This window comes from Pelobates fuscus, chromosome 1 (assembly GCF_036172605.1).
Source record: "Pelobates fuscus isolate aPelFus1 chromosome 1, aPelFus1.pri, whole genome shotgun sequence".
Classification (NCBI taxonomy): domain Eukaryota; kingdom Metazoa; phylum Chordata; class Amphibia; order Anura; family Pelobatidae; genus Pelobates; species Pelobates fuscus.
The window spans coordinates 381855081-381879174 of record NC_086317.1 but is presented as its reverse complement, the minus strand read 5'-3'; the positions used below and the strand labels follow the sequence as shown (position 1 = coordinate 381879174).

Here is a 24094-nt window from a genome sequence, read left to right as displayed (position 1 = left end):
TTCATGGTGTCCTCAAATTCAGAAAAATATGGAACAAACCTGGAATGGCAGGATAGAACCCAAAAAACTGAGACTGTCCTGCCAAACACAGGAATATTTGGAGGTATGTTAACATACACTAATTAATTAAATGTAATGTCCTTTTATCAACTTCTTCCATTGATGTGAGCAAGGGGTATGTCCTGGCACACTGTGATGCAAGCTTATTTTTTTAATTTTGCATTTAAGTAAAATATAGCTGTAAATTAATTAAGAAATTAATCACATGTATTTTGTTTTTCTTGAACAAGCAAACTTATAAATATTTTTTTTCACGTAACCTTTTTAACATGACAAACAGAGCATGTGATCTTCCATGAAAAGGTAAATTATATTATTACAAACTAGTCCTATGATCTGATTAAATAAAAACATAGACATTTATAATAGCAGTCATCAGTGATGACAATCTGCCCTTCCAGTCTGGCGAAAATTGGCACATGCATGGTGGCTGCTGCAAATGTGCCAATCAAATGCAGCAATCGCCCAATAGAATGCTTCTCGTAGGGAAGCACTGGCTAATGCTTCCATCTAGAAGCTCTACAATTCCACTTGTTTGAATGGAGTAAGTCATTAAACCCTAATAGATATCAGCTTTACAACAGACAACCAAGCATACCCCCAGAACAGCCTTCAATATGTACCACTGGCAATCAGTTATTGGGGGTACCAGCTTGTTCACAACAGCTACGGATACTGTAAATTATGTCAATGTATATCTTCAATATAAAACTTTATTTTTCTCCGTAGATCACATACATATATTTATATACACAGAGATAATGGATTTACAAGGGTTTATAGCTGAATTTATGTGGGCCTATAGTATGAACGAAGAAATAAAATAATGGGAAAGATAACAGACTTCCAAGATATGCAATTGCCACCACACCATATCCAGTGCCCAGCCAGGAGGTCTGCTATAATCTCTTTCTCCTATTTAAGTCTAGACTGAAACAGATAATTATTCATTCGGACAGCTGAAAGCATCGCAGTATAAGGCAAGAACTCTTATTGTTTATTGCAAGTGATCTCAATTCAGGTCAGGAGATAAATAATAAAGCCACGGGCTCATCTCTGGTGTATTATTAAATAACTGCTATAAATCATTAAATAACACCATTATCAATAGGAAAAAAATAAATCAACCTTACATCATCCCAGGTGCAATCCAGTTCCAGAGGGGGTGCAGCCTGCTTCAACATGCTTTTAAACGCAGCTTCCTTCCTTCGAAATTTTCGGGCTTCCTCCTTCCCCCTTTCACGTTCTCGAGCCTCAGCTTTCTCCAACAACTAGGCCAAATCAAACAGTGGTATAAATCCTCTGTCATGGTTAAGCCCACATCGTGTATCCTGCTCCAACTCATCATTCTCACATTTGGCAGCTGCCCAGTGTCACTTACGCTATTAAACGTTAACTTTATGTTTCCTGCATCTAACGTAGCCGCCCGCTTGTCAAAACTGATGATGTGGGCAAAGTCTTCGAACGTAGTGTTCACCTCAACACTGAAGTTCCGATCCTGTAAAAGGGAAGCATTACCCTCTTTGACAAACACTAGAAAACAAATAAGTAAAATGTTTTAAACAGGAAACACCACGGCTAAAATGAACATTAGGGAAATGTAGTGCACAAGATCTATGGTGATGTAGCCATAGCCACCACATCTACATCATATAAAATGTTAATGCAAGAAGATTCAAAAGACACAGAGGTTCCATAAAATATCCCAGGGAGATCTGAAGTGTGTGTTTGAAAAAAAAAACTATTTAGAAAAGGAGAGGAGGAGAACAAAGAACAAATAGGTATAAGGGGAAAATTGGAATAAAAGAATAAATGCTAAGGAGTCTATACACATAGGATGATTCAATTCTCCTTGATAATGCACTGGCTCTGTATCGGGCGGGGGTAGCAAATCGTGTGTAATCCAGCACCCCCCCACAAGAATCCCAGATAGATGTGCCTGAGCATACAATCAATGACCTTCATCCAGTTCCCTAATAGCACAAGACTTGAACTCTCCCTCTGCTACTTTAATGTTATAAAAAAGCATATTATTTTAAACCAATTAGATTTTCTGTGAGGAAAGGACAGACAAAAGAAATGGCAGTTTTCAATTAAATTGTAACTTATTTTAAGCACCATATTGAGCATTTAACATAATTAGAAAAAACTGAAGCAGTGCACTGGATAACCAACGTATTAACCAATGTTGCCATATGAACCACAATTGTTCCTTTGTTTCAGGATCTTTGAACACATTTTCCCATCCAGTAAAATTATTTTTGTAATCACTAGTTAATGTCGAATGTTCAGCAGGGACAGTTAAAAATAATACATGACTCCGGTTCAGAGCTCCTGCGACTACGGACGGACTTCTGAGGTTACCAACTGACTAAGTGGCATCAACGGCACACGGAGACCGGGATCAAACGCAGTAAAGCATCCTGATCACACCGGTACCGGTCCTCCACCGAAGCGCCACGGAAAACCTCCATCCGATCATGAGGCCTAATTCTGAGCAAAGCCTGCGGACTGGGGGAGGCGGCCGATTCCCTGGTACGGGACGTGCTCCGGAACAGAAGCCTACTGCAGCCCTGCTACCCCCCCTTGTGGACCGGCGGGGGTCATCCCGGTCCCCGCTGGGGACGGTTACCCCCACGCTAATAACCGTACAAGCGGCGAAATTAACTACTACGCGGAACTCACGAGACTCGGCCAAGATGGCGGCGCAACCGCGGCCTAAGACCAAACAACTACGCCTCACACCTCCCAAGCATACAGGGGACTTCGTGGACCTCATGCGCACCCATCTATGGGCAAAGCTTAAGGCCCGGAGACAATCCTACCGGTTGGCGATGAAAAAGGTGTTGGCGTGGATCCGTCCGACCACTCGGCACACCCTACTATTGTGCCCTCCTCCTAACTCCAGAGCAACCTCTAAACTAAGCAGGAACCGAAGCTCTATCACGCGGGAAACCGCTGAAACGCCTGCAAAATCTTGTGGCCCCACGCCACTGAGGGTGCCAATCCCTCGCTCAGCGATTGCGGAAACCGGCAACCAGCACAGCACAAAACCCCACGCTGACAACCACAAAGCCCAAAGTGAAGCAGTACCAGTCGCAGCGAAGCTGATCCCAGGGAGGCAAAGCTGTCGGGAAGCCCGCACACGGCCCAATGGGGAGGGATCCCAGAAATCACTTACTGGCAGACGGAACAGACAGAGAGCCCAGCCATGACCCATCGGAGGAAAAACCCTGAAGGGGTACTTACCCTGCCGCAAAGGTACACCCGGCACCCAAGAGGCTCATACACGCTGCCAGCGGCTCAGCAGAGCAGGCATCGGCTGAACACAGAGATCTCTGCAGACTGAGGCCTAGACAAACTACAAACTGAGGCCTAAGCACCAACACAGACTCTCAGTGCACCCGGCTATATTGCCCTACTGACTCTCTTGGACTAATCCCTTCTACATTTTTTTTTTAGGATGAGCAGAACAATCTACACGAGACTCTCACATTAAGTATCATAATGTCACTATGCCCTCTCACACCCTCTGGTTGTATCCCTAGACAGCTTGCTACTGGCCATTCCCGTGCCAACTAGCCGGCATGCATGGCAACCTATCATTCATATATGTTCCTCTTTGGATATATACTTAAATGCAACAATCTTATAATATGCTTGAGTGGTCTGGCATGCTCATCTTTAACCATAAGCATGTCAATGCCATGTTTTACTGCTTACTAAAATTTATAATCTACTGTAATTGAGATGGCATAACTCTGTTTTCAACATGTTTGCTGAGTTACACACAACAGTGGAATGTTAGATTAATATGTATAGTTGTGCCTGCAACAACAATTTAGATAAACATAACATGTAAACTGTAATGCACTAGCTATTCAGCGACTAGGGCCTGCTCCTCCTACTGTTAACACAGTTAGATCAACCATGTCCCTATGTCTTTGAAGAAATATATCTTGCCTCGTACGCTATCCTAGAAAATGTTCCAGCCTGCTCATATAACTAGCGTGGTAAACTAATAATAATTGAGCAATCTCTTGCTCGTAGCGGCATGTATATTGTTTTACACTGTAGAATGTTCTATAGACGACTCGTATTAGCCTGAACCACAATGCAACTAACTCAGTATGTCCCAATAGGTTCAACTCAGCCTGTAGTTAGACCTGTCTGTATGCCCTCTTAAAACTGTGCCTGACCCTAGCGACCCAATATTCAGCTGCCCTAATCATTAACATATATGTGCAAGTCATGAATACCGTTGTCCAGTTAATTTTCCCCTACTATTATTTAACACTCTATGTCCACTCACAAGCACAAGTCATGTTCCCAGCATATGTTTCTTTTGTATCTGTTTCTCCATGACATGCCAAATGTTACCATAGTTACAATCAAACGTAATCCTGAACTACTGTTTTCTAATAATATAAAAAATGTGCCTATATATCTAATGCCATAACATGTCATACCAATGTTTACCTACTCTACCGGATGTCGCTGTTGTGGCACACGCCGGCTGTTTGTTCAATCTGTGCACAACCAAAATAAAGAATTAAAAAAAAACAATCTGCCTTTTGGTGATGATATGAATGAAAAAGTGGGTACTTCATATTTTAGAGGTTTGAAAAGTTTTCCTTTCATATAATAAATCTCCATGTGATCAGTCTGTTGCATTTGCTGTTACTGTCCATTGCCATTTGTCTATATATGAGTTAATGTTATCTCCATAGACTGCTCACCTTCAAAATGTCTTTAATAATCTTCTTCTCATCATGAAAACGAGCCTTTAAATCTTCCACGTAGAACTTGAACAAGTCTAGTGGAGTGGAACCTATTTGTGGGACAAATAAAAAAATAAGACATTGCTTAGTCTGCCCTTTGAGTCCAATTTTTTTCAGTTATTTAATACATGATGTGATTGCCTTTAATCCCCTCCCTTCAGCTCCCTTCTCTCCTGCTAGACATCAGCACCTTACCCCCAGGGAACGGAATGACTAGTTCGATTTACCATGTTTGCGGGATGTGGGTATTTCATTTTTATTTGAAATGTTGGCAAACAAGCCTTAATTAATCCAGATCACTACACATAATATGCCTTGCCTGGTTTTGTCATAACAATCTGTTATCTCGGGCAGCAAAGTATCTGAGTCTCGACAGGCAACTCAGACCATCTCTCATATGTTTTTTAGGGCTTTAAGTTATTATGAGTCATTTTGATACCCGGCTGTTGTTTAGGGGTTGTTGTTTTTTTTGGAGGGGGGAGCTGATTGTTTACCACAAACTTTGCAATCTTTACCGCATTTGCTTTTGTTCTTCTTTTGTTTGTTTGTTTTTTTACGTTTACATAATGTAATTGTATTTTTTAGAAATGAAAAATAAAAAAAATCAAACAAAATAAAGAATTTTAAAAAATGAAAAAAAAATCTCTTTGTCGGAAATCTGATTTCCACGGCTGAATTTAGGAAACACGTCAGCTAAATCGTACTAATGGAAATACAAGATAATCCAAACTACTAAGCAATATCACAAAGCAACAGTTCTCACACAAACGGTCTTTAAATTGGCAGTCTTAGCACCATAATCACAGACATAGTCTGCTGCAACAGTTATGATGCCAGCATGTCAATGGAGACATCCTACAGCTAGCTTGAAAACAGTAAGACACAAACTGGGGATTCACAGTAGAATATAGCACACTCAGCCAACAAATTCTGTATGAAACGATATTGCTTTACGTGAAACTGTCTTAAAAAGAGACATAGACAGTAGGGGACAGTTCCAGAGCCGTGATGGCACCATAACCAGTACAACAGGCTGTACAGTTTATGGTGCCCCTTTAAGAAAGAATTAAAGTTTATTTTTGCTCCAAGTCAGATCAAACAGGAGATTTTAACTAAAGCATCACATCAGGAAGGCACTTTGATGGAACTAAAGGCAATTAGACAGAAAGGTATCAGTCAATATAATCACTTCAACTTTACCATATAACATAACGCCACCAGATTACACAACTTCAACTAAAGTAAAAATAAGATTTACAACAATCTTATTGTCGGGCGGACCGCCTGCAAGACACAGTGACATTATCAGTGAGCTCCGGGCCGCCGACTGTTTTAAAGGCCTTGCTGGTGCTCTGTCGATATAAATGACTCTAAGTTGGACTGCAGATTATGTGGTGCTGCTCCAAGAAGCACCATGCGGGTACCGGGACCAGTTTCTGCGAAAGTAGGAGTTTGCTATGGCAGCCACAACAACCTGCACCCTCAAAGATGGGGCCGGCTAGGCCCTACTCATCAGTTTTGTTGGAGGCTGAGAGTGTACAGGGGAGGACTTTGCTGCCGCCTTGCAAGTTCTGCTGCCATCAGGTATGGAGGATAGTGTCCCCGCAACCAGGTCTGATATCAAAGAGGATTCAGTTGTCTGTACCCCCTTGTTCGTCTCCCGAATGAGTGGTGTGTGGTTCCCTTGTTATGCCCCAGCAAACACCGACCTCCCCTGGCTGTTAACCACAAATTAACAACTTGACACCTTTGCTTGAGTGCTTTCCTGGGTGGCCATTTTTTCTCCCGAACGCAGGCAGTGGTACCTGGTCGAACTCCTGGATCTGTTTTCAGCCTTGCGTCTCCGCGAACCAGGGCAAAGATGGTACTGCTGCCCGCCCCACTTCCCGACCAACTAGATGAACAGCGTTTGGGAGATAGGATCTACGGAACAGTAGGAGCATTCCCTCCATAGCAGCCAGAGAGAGCGTTCATCTGTGTTCGCACATGAACCCCCAAAACCCGCCGTCCATCCTGCTCAATCCTCTGAAACGGTTTTGGGCTATCACCTCGTGGCTGGTCGGTCAAAAAGTTATTAGAACATACCTTTCGTTCTACTGAACCGATCTGAGAACTTTTTGCATATGTTGTGCGCTCAGATCGGGGCTATTCGGGAATATGATTTATGTGGGGTTCCTATATTCTTTTCTGGTATTTTTTGAATGCTGTAAAATATGTATGTACGTTTCTGTGTTTGAGAGATAATTGAGTTATACTAATTTGAGCTCTGTTATCTCCCAAACACAGAGGATCTTGGGAAGAAACCCCTGTGTTCTTGCTATGAAAACCCCATGCTAGGGGCCAGTGTATAAAAGCCGTGTGTGGCAGGTTAAACTTGTACTCCCAGAACTGTGTGTCGCCCAGTTACTGGGGCTATTTACTTGGCAATATCTTGTTCCTGGTTCTACTCTTGGTGATCCAGCAGAGGAAAGTCCCTGTCAGGACTAGGGCTCCACTAAAGGGCACAATCGGCTACAGACGCTGCGTTTAACACCCTGCAGGAGAAATGTGGGAACTTGGACCTATGAGTAGCGCGACTGGAATATAGTGTATAATATAGGGCTTGAGAGTGTCTAAACTATCTGTTTAACTTAGATAAACATATTGTTTTTTTTTTTATTTGTTTTAGCTGTATGCACCCTCAAACTTTTTTTTTTTTATAATTCTTTATTTTTGCCGTGCATTCGTCAATCACAGGCATGCATATGGTACCCCAACGGCAATCCATATGCAGGTTTCAGGACATTAGTTACAGTGGGGGTGAGATAAACAGTGCACTTTTTTTTTTTTATATACAGACGTTTTGACATCAGGTTGGATATAAACATGGCTTAGGAATAACTTGCTCATACTTGCAATATGACATGCTGAAACAATTATACATGTAACTACGATAAACATAGAATGATCACTCGGTTGCCTATAGAGAAAATTGCAGGTCTCTCGTGATACATAGGAGGATAAGAGAAGAAAAAAAAAAGAAGAAAAAAAGAACCAGAAATATATAGAAACACTTAGGAACATTCTGCTTTATAACATTAGTATATTAGCTCAGGCTTGTTAAGCTAGGCAATCGTAGGACTAGTTTGGTCTCGTCTAAGGTGAATTATCGATTGAGCAATAACATAACATCAGGTCAGATACTCCCGCTTTGCACCCACTCAGCATATAAGAGCTAAACGCCAGGCTATGCAAGTATATCTATCCGCTATATCAACTAAGGATAGCTCTAATTGCAGGTTGGTTAGTCGAGTGAAGTAGGTACGGTAAACAATAAGATTAAAACCCAGATAAAGACATGCTACTCATATTCGTGATCCATGATTCATTAATGCGCTCTAGGAAAGATAGGTAGTATATGGGCTAGCAGATTAATGATAAAAGAGGCCGAAACGCAACTGGTCTGCGTAGCCTGTCCAGAGGTTTAGCAAGGAACTGGGTCAATAGCTAGACATTAGGATCATGTTAAATCGACTTATATATCATACTACTCATAGGCACATAGTGATCATGGGCACAAATTGATTAGACAGTGGTACATATTCAACGTTGTATATCTCTCTGGGGGTTGTGCTCTGCATCTTGAGTTTGTCCTGAGTGTCTCTGGGCTCTGCTCGTGTTGTGAGCGGCTGCTTCCTGTGCCGGTCAGCCGACTCCTCTTGCGGGCCAAGCTGGGGATGTCTCCGCTCTGCATCTTCCTAACGGTGCAGGATTCCAATGTGGATCAGATCCCATCAGGTAGCTTGGAGTTTTGCAGCAGTGGTACAGTGACCAATCTGATCCCCCTGTCCCACTTCGTGTTGGAGGGGAGCAGCTCCAATCGAGCCCTCCGGCGAGGTGTCTCATAGAAGGGGCTGTATGCGTGTGGGAGGGTTGATGTGGAAGTAACCCTGGGATGAGTCCCTGTGAGGGATTTAGGCGACTCACCCGTGGTAGAGTATAGGGTTGCTTTGGATGTCGGCCTCGCTGCATCCTGAAGGCCGCTCTGGAGTCACGGAGAGGGTTTCCCTGTAAGCTGCGCCGAGTGGCCGGTCGAAGCCATGCTGTCACCTCTCTCATGGCCATCTTGTACCGCTGTCTCTGGGTCTTAAGTCTTGCCCACAGGTAGTTACTCAGACTCTGTATATACTCCATCGCGTGCTTAGGCGGTTTAAGTATTGTATGCTTGGGCCTGGGCTGCGTCTCTGCCGCCATTTTGGCTGGGCCTAGTAGATCCCGTTTGGTCGACTGCTTGTTCATCCCCATGTGGGGTTTGCCAACTTGCTAGTTGCTTGGTCTGCCGCTTTTACCGGGATATCCCTCACCGGCAAGGGGGGGTGATCGGGGTCTTGAGCGCTGCAGTAAATTCCCGCTGGTCCGTCGGCGGGGAGGTCGGCCGCCTCTCCCACGCCAGTACGCCCGTGTAGGCCGCAGTACAGTGTCCGCTACAGAGTGCCTCTCTGAGTCCGGTGGACCGGCCGGTAAGTCCCCGGGTGCCACCGCTGCTCTGCTGTGTCAGATTAAGGGGCTCAGTGTGAGATAAAGATAAGAAAACGCTTTGTAGTCGGAATTTCTCACGGAGCTCCTGTATAGTGCGACCGGTCTGCTCAGCGGTCAGGCCCCGCCCCACCCTCAAACTTTTATCTCCTTTGGCTCCATAAGTTATGCTTTACACTGCCTACCCAGCTGAATTTCCCCCCACTTATCTACTACTTGTGCAGGTTTTCCAGTAGATTGTCCCACCTTTTACAGCATAGCTGTAAGGGGACCTGTAATTGTTGCCCAGGCTGGAGTCGTCCTCCATGTGGAGGGAGACTGTCCTCATGTTTCTCCCTCTCTCCTCAGCCGTACCGCCCATTTTTATGACGTGGCACGTGCGTGCCGACGTCATGAAGGCGATGAAATCACAGCCCGCTAAGGCGTTCGAATTCAGACAGTTTTGGGGGCATGGTTACAAAATTAAAGAGAATAATATAAAAATGCATTCTTTGTGTATTTCTGGTTATTTGATCTCGGCTAATCCTGTGTCTCAGCTTTGGTATGTTGCTTCCCTCATTTCTGGTTTCCCGGACTATTCTCTGCCTATCAAATGCAAAGCCGGCCACTCAAAGGACCAGTATACATTTACTTCTAATATCATTTACACTCTGCGTGTTGGGTCACTTAGAAATTGTGACAATAGCACATGGCACGCCTGGTACATAGCATGGATTCTCACATGATTGCCTGTTGACGAAGTACTATTAGAGTTTGAAAACACTTTTGTTCTCTATATCTTAATATCTTCCAATACAAAATCACAGTTCATGTGTATGTTCATCTGGTAGTCAAGCACTTTTTGGTCTTTGACTTTTGTGCCCTGTGTTACAATTTATACCAGACAATGCCAAAAGGTGCCTTTGTATCACTTCATACGTGAACTGAACAAAATAAAGAATTTCAACAAAAAAACAATATCTTATTGTCAAATGAATTTGCCAGCTTCCATATGAAAGTGGGTTTTTTTTTCTGTTTTGTGCCAAAAAATTAGGTTACTGTACTGTGAGGAGATTAGATGGACACACATTTAAAATGTTAAAATTAGATATCAGAACATAAGACTCACCGGTCTGTCCCAGCATATTGGAAAAACGAGAATCTGTGCTGACGGAAGGGTAGAGTTCCATCCAGGTGGACATAGAGTGTAGCTGGCCAGTCTCATGAAGCTCATCTAAAAACACCTGAAAAAGGTATATTACACAAATAAAATTGTGAAATTTAAAGGGGAAAATCACACGCAACCTGTTTTAACCTATTTTTCCATGTGATTCTCTATTTTCCAATACAAGTATAATATATACAGTATAGTATATAACATTCAGCAGTTAACATAACAATCCAGGACATATAACGATATGGAAGAAGAGAAAAAATATATTTATTCTTCCCTTTATAAATGCTATTTTTGCCATTCAAGTTAACACTCTCTAATAAGACATTCTTTAAACCCCTTAGTGACCAGACCATTTTCTAATTTTCTTACCGTTTGGGACCAGGGCTGTTTTTACATTTCTGCGGTGTTTGTGTTTAGCTGTAATTTTCCTCTTACTCATTTATTGTACCCACACATATTATATACCGTTTTTCTCATCGTTAAATGGTCTTTCTAAAGATACCATTATTTTCATCATATCATATAATTTACTATAAAAAAAATAATCAAATATGATGAAAAAAAAAAAAAACACACCTTTTCTAACTTTGACCCCCAAAATCTGTTACGCATCTACAACCGCCAAAAAAAACTGTGCTAAAGAGTTTCTAAATTTTGCCCTGAGTTTAGAAATACCCAATGTTAACATATTCTTTATTTTGGAAAGTTATAGCACTTTGCTATTTCCAAACAATTCTTTTTTTCAAAATTAACGCAAGTTACATTGTAACACTGATATCTATCAGGAATCCCTGAATAACCCTTCACATGTATATATTTATTTTTTTAGTTTAAATTCTTTATTTTATTTGTGCATAGTGGGAACAACCGTTTGCACTGCCACAACAGCTGGTTCAGACAAATACGTAAACATCTTAAAACATTGGTACGGCATCAAAAACAATGCACATTTTTTGTTTTTTGAGAGTCAAGACACACGGATTACAAGCACGATATTTTAGTTTGCGCAGGCGTAGTTATTTAGATCATTCTTTAAACTGTTTAACGAGATATACATTTATATTTTTGCTAGAACATGCATCTCTAACTGCCATTGATACATCTATGATAACACATCCACTCAGTACAACCTGCTGATAGTGCTAGTAATACTTAAAGGCTATTGGTCTGAGTAGATTAACCTGTGTTTCCAGGATGTGTTCAGTATAGGTGCTATTAAGTTAAGAAGGAGAGGCTGTGCTACCCAGCTGATAGTGAGTCTGATCTAGGCACAGTTATGTTCTTGGAGTTTGAGCATAGGGAGGGGGGGCTGTCTGTCTGTGATCTAGTTGGTATGCTAAGGTACTTGCTAGTGGACAGATGAGGTTCTAGTGTCTAATAGCTACCCCCAGCTCCCTAGAGTAGGTTCAGAAACAGGCTACTTAAAGGTCACATATAAAGCAGCTATACCCAGGGTATTAATTATGTAGCCTGTGGTCTTTTCACAGAAATGAGGGTTAACAGGCTTATGGGCCATCGCCGTAGTGCTAGCGAGCCTGTTGGTTGAGTGGGCGTTGCTGTCAGTAATGTGGCGTGTAGTTGTGTCGTCTTTAACATGTATATATTTTTTAAAAGAAGACAACCTTAAACTTGGGGTATTTTGACTCTTTTCATGCAATCATTTTACCATAAATCTATGCCAATAAAAATAAATAAAAAAAAAATTGGGGATTTTCTTTGACACACATAGCAATTTAAGAATACATGTACTGAGAACTTTAGGGTTACTGCCAAAGAACACCCCGATATGTGTTCAGTAACATCTCCTGAGTACAGTGATACCTCCCCATATATAGGTGTGTCGGGTTCTTTGGGGGCTAAAATAACTTATTTGGAGGGTGCGCATTCCAGTTTTCCAACTTGGAATTTTCACAGCTGGTCATCATGCACCCATGTCCTATTTGGGACATTTTTGAAGCCGGCCAATGTAATTTACCCCATCAAACCATATATTTTTGAAAAGTATACACCCTAGGGTATTTCACATGGTAATATTTTTAAACTTTCCATGCACTAATTCCACCACCAATCTTTGTCAAATTTTTGGGTAGTCATTTTTTGTGTTATTTTACTCTCACATTGTACTTTAGGCATGGATTTTTAGTTCCTGTTATGTGTTACTGATAAAGAACACCCCAATATGTGTTCAGCAACATCTCCTGAGTACAACAGTGCCCCCTATGTACAGGTTTTATGGGTTTTTGCAAACTTACAGGGATCAAATGTAGGGCTTTCCCCTTTTCCATGTTTGCACATTGAAATTTGACAGATTGGTTTGCTGGGCCTATGTTGCCTTTGAGACCATATGGCAGCCCAGGAATGAATTAACCCCATCGTGGCATACCATTTGTAAAAGTAGAAAACCCACAGTATTCAAAATGGGGTATGTCCAATCTTCTTTAGTAGCCACTTAGTCACAAACCCAGGCCAAAATTAGAGTTTATATTTTTCTTTTTGCATTTTTCACACATAAACTGCCATTTCACCGATGATATCAGTATAATACATTTTACTGCTCTAAAACACTCATATTTGTGTAGAGTAATGTCTCACTAGTACAACAGTACCCCCTCAAGTACAGGTTTTAGGGTGATTTGGAAAGTTACAGGGTCAAACATAAGTTTGCCAATTTCTGTTTTTGTAAATTGCTATTTGCCAGACTGGCTATGTTGCCTTTGAGACGGTATGGCAGCCCAGAAATGAAAATTAACACCATCATGATATACCATTTGAAAAAGTAGACAACCCAAAGTATTTAAATTGGGGTATGCCCAGTCTCTTGTAGTAGCCACTGAGCCATAAACGCGTGCCAAATTTAGCGTTCATATTTGTTTTTTGCATTTTTTTTACACAAAAACTGCACTTTTTCTGGTGATTTCATCGTCGTGATAAATGTTACTGTTTTAAACACTCTTATTTGTGCTCAGCGAAGTCTCCCGAGTATAACAATACCCCCCATGTACAAGTTTTATGGTGTTTTGGAAAGGGTCAATATAAGGCTTGCACAATTCACTTTGCCAGATTGGTTTGCTGGGTCTATGTTGCCTTTTGAGACCATATGGCAGGGCTTGACAAATTTGCTTGGAATTCAGGAGCCAGCTAGAAAAGTTAGGAGCAAGAGAAATCAATGCCAAAAAAACAATTCTTAAAGGGACACTATAGTCACCAGAACCACTACAGCTTAATGCAGTTGTTCTGAAGTCTATGTCCTGTCCCTGAATGCTTTTCAATGTAAACACTGGCTTTTCAGACAAAAGGCAGTGTTTACATTGCTGCCTGGTAACACCTCTAGCGACAGTCACTCAGATGGCCTCTACAGGTGCTTCCTGGGTCAGTGCTTCACAGTGTGCAGCACCTACGTTAATATTCCCTATAGAGATGCATTGATTCAGTGTACTACTATGAGAAGTTAAATTGGCGCTGTGGCATTTTGCTGTGCATGCGCAATAGTCTTCTAATGCTTTCCTATGGGGAAGCATTGGATTGGCTGAGATGGTCAAGATTGCTAATCTCAGCCGTGAAGGTGGGGCCAGCCGCAGCGTCATCAGAACATAGTGGGGGGAAAAGGTGAGGAAACACACACAGACATACAGACACACAAACACACTCACTCACATACAGACAGACACACACACACACACACAAACACTCACTGACATACAGACACACACAAACACACTCAATCACAAGTAATTACTTTATTTAAATCCACCCAGTCTCCTTACTTCTGGAGAGCTGGAGTGGATAGGCTTTACCTGGGGTCCAGTGGGGCTGCTGTCATCAACCTACTCAGCTCCCTCTCGCGCACTGTTTAGTGAGCCAGGGGCCGGAGTGACGTCATACCCCGGCTCTTGGCCTCACTACAAGCCGTGTGAGGGAGCAGGGAGATGAAAGCTCCCTCGCCGCGGAATTAGGTCATCCATCCGCCCGCCTCCCTCTGCTCTTCATTACCCAGCCGCCTACTCTGTCAGCCGTCCGCCTCCCTCAGCTCTCCATGAACCGGTATAACAATACCCCCTATGTAAAGGTTTTATGGTGTTTTGGAAAGTTACGTGGTAAAATATAGGGTGTGCCAATTAAATTCTCTGGACTGTCTTCCTGGGTTGTCAAGCAGGACCTTAAAATTATAATTAATAAAATCAAATAATTATGTAGTTAATAGTTAAATATATATGTAGAATGTGTGTGTGTATAAATAAATAAATATATATATATATATATATATATATATATATATATGCACACACACACACACTTTTATTTCTTATATATGTACAATATATTGTAAAATAATTAAAGCATTTTATAATATATTATGCATATATATGATTTTATTTTACGTGTATTTTGAGATATATGTGTTTTATTTTTTTTACTTTTTAGCAGCCTGGAGGACTGCCTGACAGCTCAGACAGTCCCCCTGCTGACAGCTCCATAGACTCCTATTGCGACCATGTGATCATGCAAATCGCTGGTCCAGGTAAGTCCAGGGTTCCTTAACAACCGTTTTTTGTCAGACGTACCTAGTACGTCCACGGTCGTTAAGGGGATATATGTATTTATAACATCATTCTAAATGTATTTTGATTAAAATATATATGTATATTAATATCAAAATACAGTTAGAACAAATTGAAACCGGTATATCATTTTTAAAAAAAAATTATTTCATTATTTTTTTCAGATGATTATATATATATATATATATATATTACATCATTCTAAGTGTATTTTAATATTAATATATATAAAATTAATATTAAAATACACTTTTAATAATGGTGTTTATGTGCATGTAAAAGTACTTAGATATATATATATATATATATATATATATATATAACCTAAGTACTATTTATGTACTTTATAAACTTTTATTTAACTTTTACTAACTTTTTAAACTTGTTTCAGGCACATGGGGGACTGTCTGAAAGCTCAGGCAGGCCCCCTGCAGGTACTGCACAAGCCGGCTATTCCGGCCATGTGATCGCGAGGCCTCCGTGATTACATGGCTCGGGTGGGCCGGATCGGGTAGTGGGGGTCTTTCTGAGCTCCCAGGCAGACCCAAGGATCGTGATTGCCGGTGGGAGATAGCCAGAGATCAGGTAAGTTTCGATTTACTAAATGACATACCAGGTACGCCCGCGGCCGTTAACAACCGTTTTTGTTGGACGTACCTGGTATGTAAAGGGGTTAAAGACAGTTGCACATTTAAAAAGTTAATAAGAGTGCATACATTACTTGGATATAACATTGGTAATAAAGTAAGTGGAGCCGAATAGAATGTCTTAGACAAATCAATTAGGTAATAGGGTCTCACAGATGAAAGGGGGCTCTGAGATGCATTGAATATTAAAGAGACACTAAGAGCACCAAAACAATTTTAGTTTTATGGAGTGGTTTTGGTGTATAGATCATGCCTGTGTTGTCTCAGAGCTCAATTTTCTACCATTTAGGAGTTAAATTACTTTATACAGCCCTAGTCTTACCTGCCCTGCACGTGACCTACACTGTATCTGTATACATTTCCTTTAAATAGAGATCTAATGTTTAAACTCTCTTAGTTGCACAGTCTGTTCAATTTAAAAAGTGTCTAAAGTAAACACACTGTGCTGTAAGATCTGATTGAAATTACTTTTTTTTCATGTATGCTGTGTGAGTCACAGCCAGGTAAACTGTGGCTAGGGATGCTCTTAAATAGCAAATAATTGAGTAGTAAGTGTTCAGGGGCACAATCTTTACACCAATACCATTTTGTTAAGTTTAGTGCCATAGTATTCCTTAAGTTTATAAATGTGTCAAGGTGGCTAGAACTCCCTAGATTGTGTGTCAGGAGTCCCTAGTAAAAATATTAAAGCTCCAAAAAGCACATTGGTGCCCCCTACTAGACAGGCATTTGTAGGCAGGTGCATAATCTAGCCCTAGCTTCCCACTTCCTGTATAGGCTCAGATGTTAAAAACCTGTTTAGATTGAATACATTTACTTACCTCTTCACCCTTTATTAAATTTAGCATGCTCCTACACTAAAATCTAAACAATTAGTCTTACATCTGACTACACAGATAATTCCTCACCTTTAATGACGATTTGACACTTTCAACTGAATCAAGGACAACACAAGTAAAAAAAAAAAAAGAATTTAAATGCCCAAAGATGCAGAACATTAAAATCATCCCCTAGAAAAAAAATGGCTGCATTTTTGGCTTGGCAAACTTTACTGAGGGAATCTTGCAATTCAAAACAATTCAGGGCTGCTAGGATTCAGCCTAAAGTTACTTTAAGGTAGGAGTCAAACTGTAAGTATAGCCAACGGTAATTATTTTCAATTGAGCTATTCTGGCCTTAAATTAAAAATTCACTATGGATTCCCAACAATTCTCACTTTAGTAAATATCCCAGAATAGTAATATAAGGATGTACCACTTCTTTTTAAAAATTCTAGTAGATCCAGCAGTGGTAAATTCTACTCCCCATACATCAATAAAACTATTGAGAGATACCTCTAAGCTCACACATTAAATTAGCCATGTCCCTCGCCACAATTTCAGGTGGAATTAACATATCACTAAAATACTGAAAGACAGTATAGAGAAAAATACATTTCTATCTTGATGAAGTGAGAAGAGAAAATGTTGCATGTTTCTGTACTGTATTTGCTTAGGTTCCTTTGGTTACAACAGTAGTGCAGATCAAAGCGTTATTTAAAGCCAAATTGGAATAGAGTCCAGATTTAAACAGCTGTTCTCCAATAATTACACTAAACAAAGGAACATCCAAGTGTAACATCCAAGGTCGAGCTTTCTTCTCTCCTTCCACTTCTAACCCCATTTATGAGTTTGTATGCCTGTCCTCTGAATCACAGGAGTTTGGCTCATGACCACTATTGTGACTTGGTGATAACGCCATCTGCTGGCATTTTCTTGCTAGTTCAAAAATACAGATCTCATGTTCAATAATCAGAGAACTACACCATGCTATTTCCATGGTACTGCCATTTGAACACAGGTCGTTTTGCAACAACCTTATTCCACTCCCTGTGACTGTATGTGGCCAAATAATACAATCTACCTAAATTATTTTGTGTTTAACACCAAGATAAGCACTAGTAATCTCATTGTGTACGTAGGATCTCCAGCTAAGCATTGTACACAGAGAACGGGATTTTAACATATGTACACAATACCTGAAAAGATTCTCTATTCTTGCGCTGTTGGCGTCTCTCCAAAATTCTGTTCTTCTCCTTCTCTTCTGCCTCATCTTTTTCTAGTGCACGGATATGTTCCTCAAAGCATATCAGTGCATCCTCCTTGTCCATATCTCAAAAGAGAAAAAAAAGAAAAACTAAATAAAATCAAATAGAAATTATATGTTTTTATTATATATTTATTCCTACGGGATCACCAATCTATTACATTGAATTATTTCTGTTTCCATTAAAAACTACTTCACCAAATATCAACCTTCAATGAAATATATTCAAAAGCAATTACTCCCAAGCTGACAAAGCGATATAATTGGAAAAACTCAATGGAACTTGAAATATAGATGAAAATCAACGGCCAATGGCTTTTTGGTATGCAGCATGCTTTAGGATGGTATTTTCCTGTTTTGCATCCAAACTCGTGTTTGTGTAAGCTTGCCTCAAATTATATCAAATTATATTAAGTTAAAAGATACTATCTCATAACTTTAAAGAGTCATTGTAAACACTACAACCTATTCTGAGACAATGTGTTTTAATTTGGAGTGTGTTACTTCATACCCCCAAGCTGTCAATCAATACAGGAATGTAAGTAGTCTTCCTAACAATAAATATTATAAATGTCATGAGTATGGAACTTGGAGTTCTGCCAACCTTTGTGTAGAGCCATGTTTACCAGACAGGGACCAGGCTCTGTGGAAATGGGTAGAAGCAAATATTCCTGAACGTTTTGACTTTTTGAAGAAGTGCCCAAATACTCAATGAATATTTTTTTTTTAAAATTGATACCTTTATATCTTTATTTAAAATTCCCTCAAGTTCCTTCTGGGAGTTCTATCAAACACTCTACAACCATAATCCAGGTCACTGAGAAGCAAACGAGAGCCACTCCAGACAATGAAATGCCTTTTTTGCTTCCCTTTCACTGCCCCCATCCCAACAGAAGATAGGGAATCTTTAGAAGCAGAAGTGACAGAAGAGAAGATGAATCCAGCCATAGCTTCTATGAGGGGAAGGGGGTGGGCTCCAGGCCTAGCTACTACAAAACATTTAGAGACCTATTGGTCCCACACCTCCTAGTGGTATTTAATGCAAACAGTCAGGGGAGTATCTTGCCTCCTGCTATGACACTAGCCAATGTAATTATTTTAGTAAAGGGGAGGAAAGACCCCACACAATTGTGCAACTATCGGCTGATATCCTTGATCAATGTTGATACAAAAATAGTGGCAAGTGATTGTAGCTCTTACCTAGAGAGCTGGGAATGTCAAATAGCCTTCTATCTTTCATTAGACACAGATAAGGTGTTTGAAAGGATGGAATGGTCATTCCAGTTCAGACTCCTGGAATACTGGGATTTTCCAGCCTCATTCATCAGCACGATAAAGGCCCTATATACAGGACTAAAGGCCCAGTTGATGTTGCTGGGCTCTTCTAGGTCTCCTTTTCAGATACACAATGGAACAAGGCAGGGGTGTCCTCTTTCCTATGTCCCTAGAACCAATGCTATACCTATCAGGAAATCAATTTATATGTGGGGATTTCAGGTGCAGGAAAGATGTAAAGTAGCGTAATATGCCGATATATTCATTTCTGTTGTGGACCCAATGGAGTCCCCATCTCTGCACACCTTTAACATTTCGGATCCCATACAGGGTATAGCATTAACTACACCAAGTTGTGTGCTGTGCCCTTCCATGTGCCAGTGGCGGACATAGAGACACTCAACATCAGATATGGCTTACAATACATTAACATCTTCCGCTATCTAGAGGTTCAGGTGTCAGTCAAGGACACCTCACTCTAGGACACCCTTGATCAAATCCCTTGAGAGGTAACGCAAAGGCTGGAACAACAAGCCTATTTCCTGGATAGGCAAAATTGTATCAAAATGAACGTTCTTCCACAAATATTATCCTTATTCCAGGTCATCCCAATTCAAGTGAGATGGGAGGAGTTAGAGGGGTTACAAAGAGTCACAGATGCTGTCAATAGGAAAAAATGTTCAACAAAAGTTACTTTTTTGCATTTGGTAAATAAATCTACCGAACACTGACAACCTCCTGGCTCATTAAGTTCAAAGAAAACCACAGACTTAAGTGCTCTCCCTGTTTGGCCGCAATTCGTATAACCGAACACCACATGCTGGAGAAAACGCCGGCCATCTTGTCGCTATAAAAGAGGCAGCGGGACTTGGTCATTGAGTGTCTGGAACTCGGACACTTGACCCCACAAACACTGGTCAACTTCACGAACGCCTGCTTCTTTTCTTAGACAAGTCAGGAGAGCGCTCTTTGGTAGGTTTGTTCCCGCGAACAACGTGAACAAACCCTACCTATTAGCCAGGGGAACCATTCGTTGTTTTGTTCGTTTTGGTACTCCTGAAATTGACCGACTGCTACCTCAGAAACTATGGTCAAAACTTTACCCTGGTGGCGATTCGGCTGTGTTAGCGCTATTTGGACAACTTGGGTGTTCAGATCCAGGCTATCCAGAGATATGACATTTATGGGGGTTCCTATCAGTTTTATGTGTATTATTATTTATTTTCAATATTTTGAATTTTATGCAGAGTCATGGTGTACTCCTAAATTGCATAAAAGCCAGGCATCTGGCCTGAATAAAATCATTCCTGTTGTACCCTTCATCTAGTCTAGGCTGATGTTTGGGTATGTGACTGACAAAACGCTGGATTTACTTGTATGCTTTACTTTGATTGTTGGGACTTACGAATCAACGCTCCAAACAGCAGGCTCAGTGAATGGCTCAGCTTTTACGAAACGCTGAAACGAACCATGTTGAACATCTGGGTGTCTAGAAAACTAAAGACCGGCTAACCCAGACTTTCTTCTTGCCAGGGATAACCCGGGACTGCAGGATTATTAAGACATGTGACACTTGCCAAAAGACAAGGAAGAGGGGTAACCACCCGAAAGCCAAACTGCATACTTTGCCCATAATAGAGGTACCCTTCCACCTGGTAGCGGTAGACTTGATAGGCCTCCTCAGTAAGCCCAGTACCTCAGGAAAGAGCTATATCCTCACGGTAGTAGATTATGCTACCAGGTATCCGGAGGCTGTAGCCCTTTCTAATATAGAAGCAGAGACTGTGGCAGAGGCTCTAGTGAAAATTTTTACTAGGGTAGGCTTTCCTAGGGAGATTCTATCTGACCAGGGGACACAGTTTACAGCAACTGTGACCCAACAGCTATGGCAGAGTTGCGGAGTAAAACCCCTATTCAGCTCTCCCTACCACCCACAGACACACGGACGTGAACGTTTTATTGGCACGCTAAAGCAAATGCTTAAGACGTTCACAGCCTCCTGTCAGCAGTGGGAAAGGTTCCTTCCCCATCTCCTGTTTGCCTACCGCGAAGTGCCCCAGACGTCTACCGAGTTTTCCCCCTTCAAACTCCTGTACGGGTTAAAAGTACAGGGACCCCTAGACCTCATACGGCTCTGAGCGCGGCACCTGTTTTGGCTGCCCCCAACCATACTAAAAAGTTTCTTGTCCACACAGATGTCTCCATGTTTGGTCTGGGAGCTGTGCTAAGTCAAGTTGGGGACGATGGAATGGAGCACCCAGTGGCATATCTCAGCTGGAAAATATTACCCAGGGAAGTCAGCTATCCCACTGTGGAAAAAGAATGTTTGGCTCTTGTATGGGCATTAAAGAAATTGCAGCCCCATCTCTATGGTCGTCCCTTCACTTTGATGATAGACCACAACCCCCTCATATGGCTAAACAGAGTTGCTGGAGATAACCCCCGTTTGCTACAGGGTCTAGGAGGGTATGTCGCACCATGGAACTAGGGGGGAGCAATGTAACAAAGCTTCATATTTTGTTCCCCAAAGGTTATTTCTCTGCATTCGGTAAATAAATCTACCTAACACCGACCACCCCCTGGCTCATTAAGTTCAAAGAAAACCACAGACTTAAATGCTCTCCCTGTGTGGCTGCCATTTGTATAACCAAACTCCACATGCTGGAGAAAACACAGGCCATCTTGTCGCACGAAAAGAGGCAGCGGGACTTTAATAGTCGAGTGTCTGGAACTCCAACTCGGACAGTCGACCCCACGAACACAGGTCAACTCCACGAACACCTGCTTCTTTTCTTATACAAGTAAGGAGAGGTTTGTTCGGTAGGTTTGTTCCCACGAACAAGGCGAACAAACCCTAACTATGAGCCAGGGGAACCATTCGTTGTTTTGTTTGGTTTGGAACTCCCGAAATTCCGTCACAACTTTACCAATGGGGGTATTCGGCTGTCTTCGTGGGATCTAAGCGCTATTTGGACAACTTGGGCGCTCAGATCAAGGCTATCCGGGGATATGACATTTATGGAGGTTCCTTTCGGTTTTATGTGTATTATTATATATTTTCAATATTTTGTATTTTATGCAGAGTCATGGTGACTCGGGATTTTGTGGGCATTTTGTTTGGGTTTTTGTGGGCGTGTATATTGTACTCCTAAATTGCATAAAAGCCGGTCATCTGGCCTGAATAAAATTATTCCTGTTGTACCCTTCATCTAGTCTAGGCTGCGAACTGCTGGATTTACTTGTATGCTGTACTTTGATTCTTGGGAACGTACGAATCAGCGCTCCGGACTGCGAGCTATAATCACCGAGTACCTAGCAGTTCGAGAGGATACGAACGGGTAGCCGAAATACCAGCGTTCGTTACACAGGAGACGTAGGTTAGCCCGAGATACGATTTATAGGCCCAGGACAGCGGGAAGGACGCATATCAAATCTCCTCATGTATAACTATGCAGCCTGAGCGGCATATTTAAAAATGTGGTGAAATAAAAATATATTATGGGGGGCGGGGCCTGACCGCCGACGGGATCAGACATGCTCTGTCTGAGCTCCCGCTCCAGGGCCCGAAAATCGGAGCAAACTGGAGGTCAACCACAGACTAAGAGCCACAACGGTGACTACTCCGACCCTCACCCGAGGGGGCATGCGGGGATAAAGCCCAAGACCCTGCCCGGCACCGACAGAAACCCGACAAGGGCCCAGAGCCCGCTGTAGCTTGAGCCGGGACGAGACGGCCGCTCTCCCGGGTCTCCTGTCGGCGTCTCGTTCCCCCCCCCCCCTGGACCGGGGGGGTCATCCCGGTCTGCAAGGGCACCACATACCACCCTAAGCTGGGTCCACACAACCACTCTGGCGAGTGAAATCCACTGGGCAAAGCTCCACAAGATGGCCGCCGCACGCCAACCATGTGCGCAAACTACCTGCCTGATCGAACTGATCGAGACCACCATGGCAGCGGACTACACTGGGCAGATCAAGTACTGCAACATTCAGGTCCTGTTGTGGCAGAGAGACTTCTCTAAAGAATGCTCCGTTCATGTCTGACTCAACTGTCTGCAAAGCACCTAATTAAAGATGGAGGGGTATTTCGTCGTCAACTGGAACTGCTGTGAGTCAAGCTTTCGCAATTCTGTCATGAGAAACGTGGGATCTTCAGAGATATGATCAAGCAACACAACATGATGATTGCAGCTCAGAGGCCACATCATAGGGACACTGCGCAATACCGAGTGTCTCCAACAGCGACCGAGCAGCAGAAGCTGAAGAGGCTGGTGGCAGCCAAATCACAGCGGTAATCAGAGGAGAGTACCCTAAGACAAGAAGCCTCACTCACTCCCCCTAACGCCGGCACACAGATGGGAGCGACGGCTGCACGACACTTGAGCATACTGCTCCAGCCCTTCCTAGCCTCCACCCAAGATGATATGACCCAGCAACAGGAGATAACAAAGGCTTGACGGGCACGGACTGGCCTGGGGACTACACCTATCGGGGGGCATTGCAGCCCCTTGCCCAGCCGCGAACACTCTACCAGTAGTCCCTGCAGCCCTCACCACCCGGGGTCATCCACTGTGCCAGGGATTACAATCACCTGGCACTCCAGATCTAAAACACCCAATGAGCGGGTGAATCATCTTAGTTTTAATTTCTTTTTTATTATAAGCATGTGTAACCACTTGAGCGTCATTGTTGAAGCCAGTTATTTAGCCAAAGCATGACTAGCCTGTCTATATAGCTAATGTTGTATATATGCATAATCTTGTGTTGACCATAGCCTAGCTTAAACACTGACCAAGCTTTATTACCATACAAACCTACTCTTAACAATCGAAACTAAACTGCATATAATATAAAAATGTGCCTGTTAATCTCTTGCCCCGCATGTTTAGCGAGGAATTTGCCTGAGGACTGCTCTCGGGGCACCTCATGCCTGCTTGTGAAATCTTTACGCACTGCAAAAATAAAGAATTAAAAAAAATATATATATATATATATATATTATGGTGAGCCAATAAC

The 24094-nt window shown here is 42.1% G+C and overlaps 1 protein-coding gene across 17 annotated transcripts in view; it reads right to left on the bottom strand.

Annotated features, from left to right (window-relative positions):
- Positions 1-24094, bottom strand: part of LOC134567371 (pre-mRNA-processing factor 40 homolog B-like) — a 94497-nt gene that overhangs the window by 18312 nt on the left and 52091 nt on the right. For all 17 annotated transcript variants that reach the window (XM_063426025.1, XM_063426022.1, XM_063426023.1 and 14 more), the window contains 5 exons: positions 17736-17869; positions 10465-10579; positions 4800-4891; positions 1442-1558; positions 1194-1331 (listed from right to left, as the gene is read on the bottom strand). In XM_063426025.1, coding sequence (XP_063282095.1) covers positions 1194-1331; positions 1442-1558; positions 4800-4891; positions 10465-10579; positions 17736-17869 — 596 coding nt within the window. The remainder of the gene's footprint in view (positions 1-1193; positions 1332-1441; positions 1559-4799; positions 4892-10464; positions 10580-17735; positions 17870-24094) is intronic.